This window comes from Corapipo altera, unplaced genomic scaffold (assembly GCF_003945725.1).
Source record: "Corapipo altera isolate COAL_440 unplaced genomic scaffold, ASM394572v1 55, whole genome shotgun sequence".
NCBI lineage: Eukaryota > Metazoa > Chordata > Aves > Passeriformes > Pipridae > Corapipo > Corapipo altera.
In genome coordinates, this window is record NW_020884882.1 from 12,622,509 (window position 1) to 12,636,101 (window position 13,593).

Consider the following 13,593-nt stretch of genomic DNA (forward strand, 5'->3'; position numbering starts at 1 on the left):
GCTGGCAGCATTTAAAAGAACAACATTTTGAGGCCATAAGAACAATATTCTGTGGTTCACTTAAATTTTATTGTTAGGCTATTTTCAAGTTTAATTCCACTTTGGATTTTCACTGTTCTCTGGCAAGGAACTAGAGATGCCCATATTGGAAATGTTCATTTCTGTTCAGCAGCAGAAATGTTCATTTCTCCACAGCTTTGATACCTAGAAATTTGTTCTGGGCAAGAATTGTGCAGCTGCAAAGCAATGATCAGAATAGCACAGCAGGTCTTTTTAATCTCTAGTTTATAGTGCTGCCTGCAGTTTAAGTTATAGGAGGAGCGCTGCTTGAATGCAGACATATTATATCTATTTTGTCCAAACTTTTTTTTTTTATCTTCTCTGACATGTCAAATATTAAATTTTCCAAACCACCCAAGTGACTGACAGGAAGATTTTTTAAAAGATACTTACAGTTTTTATGCTCTGCCATGCTAGCATACATCATTTAGATCAAGACATCCTATTTACAAGTGATATAGACCTCTAGGAGTGCCATATCTCACTGAAGTCAATTAAGTTTAGAATCACAATGCTTATTACTTTTTGATATGGGACTTATTTCTCAAAAATAACATTTTTCTCTTTTTGAATTAAGTCCTACCTCTTCATACACATCTCTTAATGGCATTCCAGAGCTGTAAATCCCACCAAGACTTCTAATTTCTAACCTCCATTTCTCAGAGTTGTCGTAAGTTGATCTCCCTTTGAAGCAAAAAAAAAAAAATCTCATTAAAAGACTGAAGATCCCCACTAAGAGAACATTGGATTCTTTCCCGCCTCGTGAGTTACATATCTGCTTTCTGTAGTTCATCAATACGAGAATGCTGACAGCACTTATTGCGATTCCCTTGGCACAGCCCCTGTGACAAAAGGCAATGGGCTGTGCGGGGATGACCCTGCCAGGGAGCTCTGGCGGGGGCGGGGGACGCGCACAGCGGGTGGGGTTTTCTCGTCCATCCCGTCGTTCTTGTCTACTCCGTGCACGTGCAAAATCACCATTAAAACTACCCAGAACTCCGCTTCAGCAGCAGCCAGGAGCAAGCTCCTCATCAGCATTCCTGCCCAGCCCCTCTCGCCCTGTTATCCCCTCGCCTTCCTCGTTCCTCTGCCGTAGGAGCTGCCAGAGGCAGGCGATGCTACGAGGCTGCCTCGTTGTTCTGGATACCATTTTTCCTTTGATTCATCTGGAAGAGATTTTTTTTTTTTAATTTTTTTTTTTTTTAAATATGCGTAAGAGTAAGGTCCTGCGCAAATTCCACAGGAGATCAATTTGCAAGGCTCGTTGGTAAGAAAACCTATTCTCTGGTGTGTATATTGGTTTGATATGGAAATCCATAAGCCAGCCCTAGATCCAATCACATCCCATATGTTGGTGTGCTCAGGGTTTTCTTTGTGAATTCAAGAGTAGAATCCATACCATTTCTCCTTTACAAAAAACCAGCATTTTTAATTTCTGTGAATAAACCAGTTTGTGAGGATCAGTCTATTTTTGGTGTAAGTATAAGAATCTGTAAATCTCCCTGATAAAAACCCTCCTGTGGCTGATAGCAGAGACCATTAGTAGAAAATTTTAAAAGACTACAAATCCATGTGCTAATTAGAGCTTTGCATATCCCTGCTTCCCCTATTATACTGAAAGGGAAATAAAATAGAAATGAAAAAGAAAAAGAAGTTAATATTGAACTGAAATATTAAAATTCTTCTGAACAAAATATTTTAAAGATACTGTTTTCTTCTAGAAGTTCCTTTGGTATGGACATTTGTAGAAAAGCTTGATTTCAAGAAAATGTTCTTTTTCTGTCAAAACTACTCTTAGAAAGTTAGCTCATAGCACCATAAATAACCAGAGATGCCTGTGCTGAATGCACATTGCCCCTCTTAGCTCATGAATTCTGACTCCAAAATAAGAACTTTGGCTCAGTATGAAATGAATTTCCAGGTGTAACTGACCTGCTTTGTCCAGCAGCTCTTCTCCAGACTCTGACATGGGTGCAATAACATTATTCTCTTACTGGAAATAGGGGTGTTGCACCAAAGACATGGAAATTGGGGCCTGAACCTACAGGATGTTGCACCATCCACCTGGGGAGAGTCCTGTGGGCTCTTAGCTGGGCTATGACCTCCATGAAGTCACACTTTTAAGTGACCTAAACATCAGAAGAACCTCAATATGGTTTTGAAGTTTAACACAAGGTGCATTTCCAAGGGAAAATAAATTTCAGTAGCCACTGTCCTCAGGGAAATACTTGTTCCGGTCTTTTGTAAAAAAATAGCATTTTCTTTAGAGGAGATACCCTGTGTCTCCAGAACCCTTTCATAGCAACAACATCTGAGAAAATAATATCCCAACCTAAAACTTAATGACCCACAGTGGGAGTCACATTGCTGCTGTTGCATGGTCTTCCCCAAATGAAAATAATATATATCTTGCATAATGAACAATGAAAATACTGAATATTAATGAAAATACAAATAGAAATTTAGGAAACAGACCACTGCAGTCTATTCTGATCCACTGGGGGAAAAAAAATCCCATATATAACCAGGAAGCTTGCAGAGAATGTGTGGAGCATCACAAATTCTCACATTTAAGGTAATTCCATACATAATGAGCATTCCATTAATCTATTTGTATCAGTTATCATAATGGGAAAGAATTAAGCATGGTGTAATGCTAACATGCATTAGTTAAGTCAATTTTGTGATGATACCTTTGTGTTACATCACGATCACAGGCCAAATTCAGCTGTTTTGTGGCCTTATTGGAACTGAGGGCACTCTGGGAGGTGAGGTGCAGTTAGCCTTGACCTCATAAAAATGAGTGAAAACCATAAGCCCTCTCTGATTGCTCTGCAAATACATCCTGTAAGTTTGATCCTTTTCCTTCTGGAGCAGATGCAGAAAGTCAGTGGATTACATGTAAAAGAAAAATTGGAGTGTAATTGCACTGTGGCTATGAGGAGTCTTTTATTTGCTCACTTATGAAGCCGCTCGTGGAGTAGCATGGGACTTTGTTTTTCCATCTGTTACATATTCCTGTCAGAAGCAAAAACGTTATTTTGTAAGTACCATAGTAGTGGCTTATTATTTCTTAAAGTAAAGTATAGTATTTTCCCCTGTGCACAGTGCAGTCTGTAGTTCTGGCACATTAGCTGGCATAAACATTTTGATTAAAGCTTATGAATGTATTAATTACACCTGGGAAGTTTCCAGAGCTTATTCAAACTGAAAACTCTTTAAACTGCAGCCCCCAAACCTGAATTCTTTACAGTAAATGTACAAATGGCTGTCACAGAGTTGTTTTTTCTTTCCCTTGGATGTTTGTATAAAGACATGAAGTGGCAAAGGGGCAAATTCTTTTACCCATTAGTTTCTGTAAGCACTTTGTCAGAAAGAGTGGAAGTGTCTGAAGAATTTTTACTGTCACGCTGTTCAACGTTTGCTTGAAGTCTATAGAACTTTAATTCTCTTTCAAATTTTCTCTGATCTCCTACTTCTAGCAGCATCTGCATATACTTAGGCATTTATCAGAATAACATATGGGTGTATGACCTTAACATGGTGATAGCATTGGCACACAGACTGGCTAATTGAAGCTGTATAAATAAATACAGTTATCATAAACCAGCTATGGTCCTAATGAACTGTCTGGAAGTGTTGATAGGATTGGTCCATATGATTCCTTTTGCTTGTATTCCCATAGTGAATGGCTAATTCACAGAGTCAGAATTGGCCAGCAAAGCCTATGAAGTTGTTTGGGTATCACTGTTGTGTCACAAGTAACACGAACGAGTTCTTACAACAACCTTCATCTGGATTAGGCTGTGAGGAGCATTGACAACGAGCCAGAAGCAAACATAACAGAGGATCTGAATTCTAAAATCACTGGGCATATGACCCTGGAAAGAAAGGCATCTCTTATCTACCAGCCGTCTGTGCCACTGCCAAACAGCGCGAGAAGCCTCACCTGGGCGATGCTGTACCCCCGCATTCATGCACACACACACACTCATTATGATTGACCTGCCCTAGGAAGGTCCATTAAGTGGAACTCATTTCAAGCACAGATGGTCCTGAATAGCTTAATGTCTGTCTGGTGGCCAGAATAAGTGATTTCTTGATGGCCTTAGACTTCTGATCACATACATGCAGCCAAGGAGGAAATGAAAACATGTTTATCATTTTGATAAACAACCTCCCTCATTGCTGCAGGATGCTCCACGTAACTCAGCAGAGTCAAATACTATTAAATTGTCATCACTGTCAAAGAGAACGTATAAGTTTTGTTACCTGAGTCATAGTTAATGACTTCCAGAATGTATAACACAAATCAGCAGTGCTGTTTGCCTTTTTTATGTTTGTTTACTGATAAGTTCAGGCTTGGCTAGAATACAGAGGTGAGTTATAATTTTGAAGTGCAAAATATGCTTTTATTATTACCCCTCAGCTAGAGATATAAAAAACAGAGATGACTAGAAGATGGCTTTTTGGCTTCTGCCAGGCTTGCACTCAGACCTTATAGGTGATTAGATATTTTAAATCACAGCCTCCCACAGCAGGCTCATACTTACAATAAAATATTTCACTCTGCAGTGTGTAAACTCAAGGTGGCTTTATAACAGAGACAAAAAAGAACACAATTTCAGGAGTTTACTGTCCTCCAATTAGAATTAAACTATTAGCAGGGGTAACAAACAGTTGTCTCTGTTTTACAATAAGAATGCTGTGTTGTTTCTACAGTTTTGTATTTTAAGCCTATGCAGAACAAGATTTCTGGAAGGTCTGGAAATATGAGCAGAGTTGCAATGACACAGAGAGTTGCTACCTGCAGCATCCCAGAATCCTTCCTTGCAGCCAGTTCTGTCCCTCTTGCTTTGGTAGGTGTCACATTTTCTTCATGCAAAGTTGAGGGCATCCTGTGCACTGAGTGCTCAGAAAGGATCAGCTGTTCTTACTATCAAGTCCTGCTAATGTTTGGTGTGAAGAGGATATAAGTCATATAAGGATGTTTTCATTCATCTCTGAAGCTTCTTGAAGGAAGATCAAAGCTCTTCCTGATCTGCAAGTTCCTATTCCACTTCTAATCTTTTTCTGATTTTCTTGGGGCAGGAGGGAATTATTAAAAAAAAAAAAAAAAAGATATTTTTCTTGTCAGGTGGATAAAGCAGCCACTTCATGAAATATAACTGTCAACAAAACATTTAGAAGACACTTACTTAGAGGATTTCAGGGTCCTTTCCTCTCCTTTTAAGTTCAATGGCAAATCCCCTATTGACTTGAATGAGTTGGATGAGGCTGTTACTCTGGAATCAAAGCCAGAAGCTACCATAGCTCAATAGACCATAAACTGCCAAAAAAAAAAAAAAAGACATTTCTGGGTTTTGTGACAAGTATTCAAATTTTACTGCACTCACAGCCTATCAGGTCAATAATTCACATTCTTTTTTCAGGACTCCCAGCACTGTAATATCTCACCAGGTCTTCCATAATCCAGATGAACTACTGACAATAAAAAAAACACTGGCTCAGGAGCTGAAGTCCTGGTATTAGAGCATTTCTTGGTGCTCTCCATCCCCTTCCCCCAAAGAAGAAATAGGAAATAAAAAGTAAAAATCACATAGTAAAAAGGTACTTTGCTTATACATCTGAACACCTTAAATGGTTTTCAGTGGAAACTGAAGACTGATTCATGTTCCTCTCCCCACTCTAATTAGTTTCCTCATTTATACACTGAAATAGAGCTTTAAGTTGAATGTCCCACCCCCAGTATATTTGTGGTATATACATTCCTGTGAATAATGTAGTCGAGGGTGTGCTTTTTCAATAAGGTTTTTTCCTAGTCTCACTGTGTCCATTTGTATCTGTCTAGGTACCTCTATTCCCATTTTGTATATGGCTTTTTAAAAGTCTGACATGTATATGCATCATTGGTAAAATGTACACCAGCAAAACACACTGCATGCAATACTACCCAGCAGCCATTCACAGGCCAAACACGCCTGAATGAAAAAATCTGATCCCAAAAACAAATTTTCCAGGAAAACAGGGTGTGTACCGTGCAGAACTTTCTCCATGTGAGATGATTTTTTTCTTCTGTTGTCAGCACTGGGAAGGGTCTTCCTATTATCATGATTATTATTATTTGCACATAGTTATAGTCCATGCAGATAAAACTTCCAATTAATGTACTTAACTGTCTAGCAGTTAAAAAAAAAAAGTGGTTTTTCATTGCCTTTATAGTTTCATCATGTTTTACCCCTCCTAAACAGCTATACACTTTGAGCTAAATTCTTTATTGCTTCAGCAACTTCAGCTTCCACATAACAATTAAAGGTGTTATAAAGCTCCTCCACCACATCCCATTATTTTGAATAGATAAGCAAATAAGCAAGACTAGCTCATGTGGTTATTAGTACTCATACAGCAAATTAATAGAGAAAATTAAGCATTTAGGTTATTCACAGATATTTACCACGCAGTCTATGTAGTCTAAAATTAGAAATGCTTATTACTGCGTACATTATCTTTAGTGTTGGGGTTGCAATCAATAAAATCACAAATTTTCTCCTCCTAGGGCACGACCATAAGATGGATTGAACCAATGAGGATCTTTTCATTGCTTTCAATATGATTTGGATGGGGGAACAGGGAGTTTATGTGAAGGATTACTTCATAGCAAATGCAAACATTTGGGGCTGAGTTGATTATCACAATTCCTCTTACTCCTAAGAGACACTTCAAAGACCGTTTGTCAGATGATGGCTCTCTGTATTGTTGGGATCTCTCTTCTCTGACACCTACTGGCTTTCAAAAAGCTTGTGTCAGCAGGCCAAATGCACTTGATAGCTAATACATGCAGCAGCATGTCTGTCCAGATGACTTAAATATTTACTACATAGTCTCATGCTTGCAGACTCATCAGTGCTGAACCCCATGACCACATAACCCAAGCTCTTTTGCCCTGATGGATGTTCACACACTTCTGTCCACTGACTCACCCTGGAATGTCGGGGGATTTAAAATTTAATATTATAAAACATTTCCACACTTTGTGTGTGTTCATTCGTAGCTGTTGTACCTCTTAATGCCCCAGGGACACCTTATGACACATCACCATATGACCTTTACATTCAGGCAAGAGATTCCTCCCTGCCCACCTACCCTGGTGCTTCACTACAGAAATGTCACATTTGTAGAATCCCCAGGTAACAGGACTCTCTCCTGAGCTGGGAGATGCCACTGAACTCCCAAAACTCTACCAAAACCCTTTCTTCACAGCCAGACTTGGATCAGCATCTCCACACTGCTAATCCTCCCACCTGGCTGCAGGGTACTCTGGTGTTTAAAAGCTCTCAATATTGTTTCAAGAAAAGTAAAAGCCAAAGACATGAATCATGTGGTATAGCAAAAGCACTGTGCTGTTAGCAAGTCATAATGGCATGAAGAAATAACGCTCTTCTGGAAAAGCTTCTTACACATCCTGTGCTTTAGTGGGCTGTGCATGAGGTTTTGTACTAAGTTTAAACAAATCCTGCCAAATTTATGCTGCCATTTCATAAAGTAGCCAAATATCTGTGGGGAACAGACTGACACTATTAAACACTCAGTGATTATGAGCTAAATACAATCTTAACTGAGGAATGGAGAAATTACTTGGGCAGTGCATTAGTCCACTGTGGTGTTTGTCTCCTTGCACTGCAGTGCTGAGGTGAAGGGGAATGGCACACCTGACACGTCATTTCTGTGCTCAGCATATGCCACAAATACCAACTATACATAGACCCAAAGCCACTGTCTATCTGTCTATCACATCTCTGTGTTCTCCATCTAATAAACTATTGCAAATGCTCATAAGGAACAATTAGGGAGAAGACAAATTAAGCCTGGTGATCTTGCACACAGTGGGAATGTTTTCTGCCTTAAAACTGCCAATTTAGTGAGTGGAGTAGCAAAGGGAAGTGCTGTTGGGCCACACTGTGATTTGGAGAGACTCATTGTCATTCCCTAAGGGCTGAGTGCTAGCACAGAATCAAATATTTGGAGAAAAATCTTATTTCTAGATGAATTCCCTTAGTCCCTGTCCTTGTACGAGAGAACATTTGTGGAAGAGGCCTCCGTAGTTACAAACATAAAATCAGTCAACAGTTGTTGCACATTTTCCGTAGTATTTCACCTACATTTCTTCAGGCCCAGACCTTGACACAGTCATTTTTAGGCCAAAAATTATGTGGATGTCAGAAAAGTTTCTAATTTAAGACAGGTAAGGGACATTTATCTACATTTTCTATTGAAAATGAGGTGTAGCAGCACCTGGCTGATTTGGGAGCACAGTAACGGGAGAAATAACATCATAATCCCACCTATATAGAAGTGAGGCAGAGTTACAGGCAGGAGCATGCCTGGGTGCTTTGATTAGTGCTTCCTAATCAGTGTCAATATTCTCTTTTTTCTTTCTTTTTTCTTTCTTTTTTTTTTTTTTTTTTTTGCCAGAAGGAGGAACGTGTGAAGTTATAGCAGCACACAGATGCTGTAATAAGAATCGAATTGAGGAAAGATCACAAACAGTAAAATGCTCCTGTCTACCTGGGAAAGTGGCTGGGACTACAAGAAACAGACCTTCCTGTGTTGATGGCAAGTACCTCCTCCTGTATATATGTCTCTGTGTATTATCCAGTAGATAACTGTTAGTCTATACATTATGCATAGGAATTTTGTTGTGTTCTTTATTTAACAAAACACAAAACTCTATACACATGAGTACATATTTAGACTACCTTCCTGCTACTTTAGTGCGTGGTTCTGTGCATATGAGTCATATTAAGATTTACCAAAAAACTGGGAGTATAGTACCCAGTATAGGTACTTTGATAAGTATAAGAGATTCTGGGGCAGGATCAAGGCCTTAACAAATAACTGGACAAAATTATCCCTTGTGTCACTTCATGGGACCCTGTCGGTGCCACATTATTTTTTATTTGTAAATATTTGTTTTCCTCTCTGGGGCTCCCCTGCCATGGCTGCAAGGTGAAACCACTCAGCAATGGGGAGGGAAACAGGGCTTGGAAGTGCTTAGCAAAATATAAATCACATAAGAAGATGGAGAGTAAGTGGTGCTAATCCCATTAGTTACCCTTCCCAAAGAAGCTGCTCTGTGTGCAGAATCCCTCTGTGCAGCAGCTTTGTGGAGTATCTTGTGAAAAAACCCTTGCTATTCTTTATGGTCAATGTTCTGTGCCATTGTTTGTACCAACCCATGGCTCAGAGTGCTTCTAAGAGCCACAGGTTTTTTTTGGCTGCAGCTGAGGTGGGCTCTGCACTGAGCTCTCCTCACCCTTTCCATGGCTTGACTCCTGGGGGTGGTGGTGTATCTGCAGGTTTTGGAAGTGCCCAACTTTCCCCCTTTGGGTCGGTCATTTGGCATTCAGTTGCCCTCCAAGTGAGCAAGAGGGAGGAGCTGTGCAAGCAAACACTGGGAAAAATGTTTTTCTCTGGGTACCTTTCCTCAATCACGGGCTGCAAAGGCACTAGAATGGAGCAGGGGTTGGTCCTGTTGTAGCCCAGTGTTAGACAGGAGTATTGTTGGGTATTGTGGAATGGAGGGTTGTGCAGACAAAGCTCAGAGTCTTGCACATTTGACACCAAAAAGATGAGAGTTGGGGGTACCTTGGAGCAATGAGAACCTCATGTTTTCACAGCAAGTATTTGTGGCATGTGCCTATCTGGTTTATATATTAAAGATACAAAAGAAATGTTTTATTTCCAAAACACTCTCAAATTTTTAAACTATGAAGCAGTATTTCATGGCTGGTTACACTGGGAATGTTATTCATCTTCTGAACTCATGACTAAAACCATGCTATGAATGCACCTGTGAATGATTACACTTTAATCCACGTTCTGTCATTCTGTTATTGCTTAATTACCCTGATAGAAAGAATCTTCTTTTTCTGCTAAGCACACTCATAAAACCGTACGTGAAATCTACACCTGGTCTTAACCAAAGAGAGCTGTACCAGCCTTGAAGAATTTCATGTTCTTCAGCAGGTCATGAAAAACAGAGGAAGTGGACAGAGCAGAGAGACACCATTAATTCAGCTCTCTTAGCTCTGTTCAGAGAAGAGAAGCTCAAAGAATGCTTTGTTAAGAAAAAAGTCAGGTGCAGGTGTGGACTGAAGCCTAATTGCTCTGTCAGGATTACGATAAAAAGAAATGTTATTGTCCGGAATTTTGAAAGGAGTAAGGATAAAACAATGACTAATATAAAAGTGTAAAGCAAGTCCCATTGAAGTCATTGGTAAGACTCACTGTGACTTCAAAGCCAGAAAATGTGAACTACAAAGGAATGTCTTCCCCTTTCAAGTTTAGTTGTGGTAGTCAGCCCGTAGCTGCTTTTGTAGAAGGCTGGTGAAGGGTTCAAAAGCCCGGTATGCTGCTCGTAAAAATTAATCCAAGGGACATTATCTTTGGCCTTTGTTTTATCCCAGGCTTTGCTTTGTGACTTTTGACATACTGACCTTAAGTCAAAACTTTGTCCTATTTGGTTGGTCTGTTCTTGCTAAGGCAAACTCCCAAAACTTCCCATGGGAGTCCCATTGACGTCAGTACTTTAACTCACACACAGATTTGGGATTTGCTGTTTCTTTTGTACATGAGGACATTTCAAAAGGTCATCTGCAACTTTCTACCTTCCTTATCTACCATATTATAAGGATTAAGGCCATTTAATCTCACACTAGGTTTTACACTATGTAAATGTATATGATTTCAAGCCACAATGTGTCAGTAAGGAAGCTTGCTTGGGTCCATTAACTAAATATCCAAAGCAATATACTCGGACTCAAACAGACTGATCACCTCTGGGAGGTGACAAGGACTGGGGCACCCCATGTTGGCAGTTTGGCTCCCATCTGTGGTTGATTATCACCTTGAGCCACCTCCACCTGATGGCTGCTTAGTATGAACAACAAGCTGAACCTCAGTATTGCCCTGTTTGTACCATTGGCCAAATTGTGACTTGTTGGGATTGGAATCAAGCTTTTGGTGCTTCCTAGTTAGATTTCATCAGAAAACACTTCATCAAGGCTCATGCTTTGACAGTCTGAGTTCATGTTACATTGCCTTCCACTCCTGCCAGATATTGCTCCGGGACACAACTGGGCTGTGTGTGTGAGAGCTGGCTTTGTTTTCTGTTTAAGAGAGAGTACAATTATAGGTAGGAATCAGCATAACCTTTTTAATAAGTATTAGGGGTGATAAATGGTTCTTCTGTGAGATCTCCTCATGAGTAGCACACCATCATCAATACACGACTTGGTTTGCAGTCCTGCTCCTGAATGAGCTGAAATTCAGGCTGAGGTTGTGTCGTTTGTACTATGAAGGACAGAAAACTTTCTTTGGAGCCTCATCTTAAAAAAGGTACAGTGAAGCCAGGCTATGGAAGCTTCAGAGGTTATAAATTATTCCTTGTGGCTCATTCTGTAGACACTGTCCTAAAACCAGCCTTAATCACCAGTAAATTATGTAGTAGCAACGAGAACAAAACGAAAGCCAAATCTTGTCACGAAACAGAGATACCAGTTTCTGTTTCTTTGCCCCTTCCATTGCATATTTACTTTCATGAATCCCTTCACTAATTCAAGGTTTTTCTTGTTTAAAGAATGGTTTTGAATGCTCCCTTCACTCCCTACAATTTATCTTGCCTGCCAGTTGGCAGTAGCACATACCACCAGCATCAGTCTGTTCAGCTCTCTGTCATGACTATTATTATTTTCTCCATTTGCCCAAGTACCTCTCCAGAGGAAGTCCCACATGGATTTACTTCATTATGTGTTACAGGAGTTTGAGAGGATCCCTTTTCCTGAGGAAAGCAGTGTCAAGCATGTCCAGTGGGCTCATGAAGGCCCTCAGGGGCCAGCACAAATCTCTGGGATTGTCCCCTTGCCTGCTGGTGCCTGGTTGGTGTGATTTCTCCTGTAGGCTGAGGTTTTATTCCTTTGTCTTTAACTGTGGTTGTCCAGCAGAGATATTCCCAGGAATGTCCTCTGCAGTTCCTCTTGGCCTCACTGGTAGGGTCAGTGGGCCCATGGCAATTGGCCTTTCAGATGTCAAACTCACATCCTTTAGAAAATCTGTTCCAGTCTGTGAATAAAGATCTGTCAATGGCTTCAAAATATTAGTTGCTTTTTCCTTAAGTTAATTTTCTGTTATTCCACATAAAACTAAAAGAATCCACTAAAACAAACAAACAAAAAAAACCTCACCCATATATGTATCTTTTCTTAATAGGTATTTGTCTTTTTTAGAAATTTACACCATTTCCAGTACATCTTTACATTATGTGGGATGATGATTTCTTCTCTTGCTCGTGCAGAAAGTGGAGGTCTTCCTAATCTTCTGCATTACTTCATGAGACCTTTCTTTTCCTGCTTTTCCTTCTCAGTATAGAAAACATAGTGAAGCCCTGATGAAAAAATGTGACTTTTAAATACCATTAAAATTGCTCTTTGAACCTTTTCGAGATGTACTCAGCATATTTTCAAAATATTTAGATATTATTCAGGGACTTGCCTTCACACTGCCTCCTGAAAAGGCATTTTGCCTTGGTTTTTGCTTTCTTACAACCCAAGACACTTCCTTCAAATAAAGAGCTGCAGACTACTCCATGTTTGGTGGTTTTACCAGGTCTTGGCATCATACAGGGTTTCATAACTTCAAAATAACTTTGTTGTGACAGTATCAAATGTAAAGGTTATATCAAAACTATCACATTTGGGTCAGGACTGTAACGTCCACGTCTCATTCTTCATTGACCTAATCTTCAGGCAAAATTGATGTCACCTTTCTGAATAGGCTGAGATTTTCTTCTGTGGCACCAATAGAGTTGGCTCTGTGAGCTAGAGAGCAACAATGAACACGTGGCAGCAGGGAAGTGATTAATACACTTATGTCTGGGGGTTTTATTATCCTTTATGGCTTGTCTACACCTGACTTGCAGTTTTCTTTGGTTGCTTCCATTAGCAAAACAGTCTTGTGGCCACTTGGTTTATTTCTTATTTTGTTCTGTTTGTTGTTTTGGGGTTTTTAAGCAGTTCATTCTAGTACTCTGTATAAAAACCATGGATGTTTGATTGGACATGGGAGTCTCCACCTTTTCTGTGCTTAGGGTGAAAGAGGGGGGGAACAGGGGCCAAGTGAGCCCACAGGGTTGCTGAGTAAGTATTAACAGAAGAGCTCTGACAATATTGTCTCAGTATTAATACTTCATACCATTACTATAAAAATGTAATAGGAATACAAGATACTTATAATTTACGGTCACTTTTATACTGGGAATAATGTGCTTTGTATCATATCCTTTAAAGTGGTATTGAACCATTCTGCACAGTCAGTAGATGGTTATGTCTGTATGTTCTTTGAGGCCTTTGAATAATATATAATTTGTTCATCTATACTGAAGTTTACTGTGTTACAATGATGCTCTCAGACATGCTTTTTTAATGTTTCAGTTTTTCTGTTCCCTTCCCTTCAATCTTCTTCCAGTTTATTTTAATC

The 13,593-nt window shown here is 39.7% G+C and overlaps 1 protein-coding gene across 1 annotated transcript in view; it reads left to right on the forward strand.

Moving 5' to 3' along the window:
* The window catches only part of FAM19A1 (family with sequence similarity 19 member A1, C-C motif chemokine like), a 221,725-nt gene that overhangs the window by 167,087 nt on the left and 41,045 nt on the right, over window positions 1-13,593 (forward strand). The window contains exon 3 of the mRNA XM_027640724.1: window positions 8,533-8,673. Coding sequence (XP_027496525.1) covers window positions 8,533-8,673 — 141 coding nt within the window. The remainder of the gene's footprint in view (window positions 1-8,532; window positions 8,674-13,593) is intronic.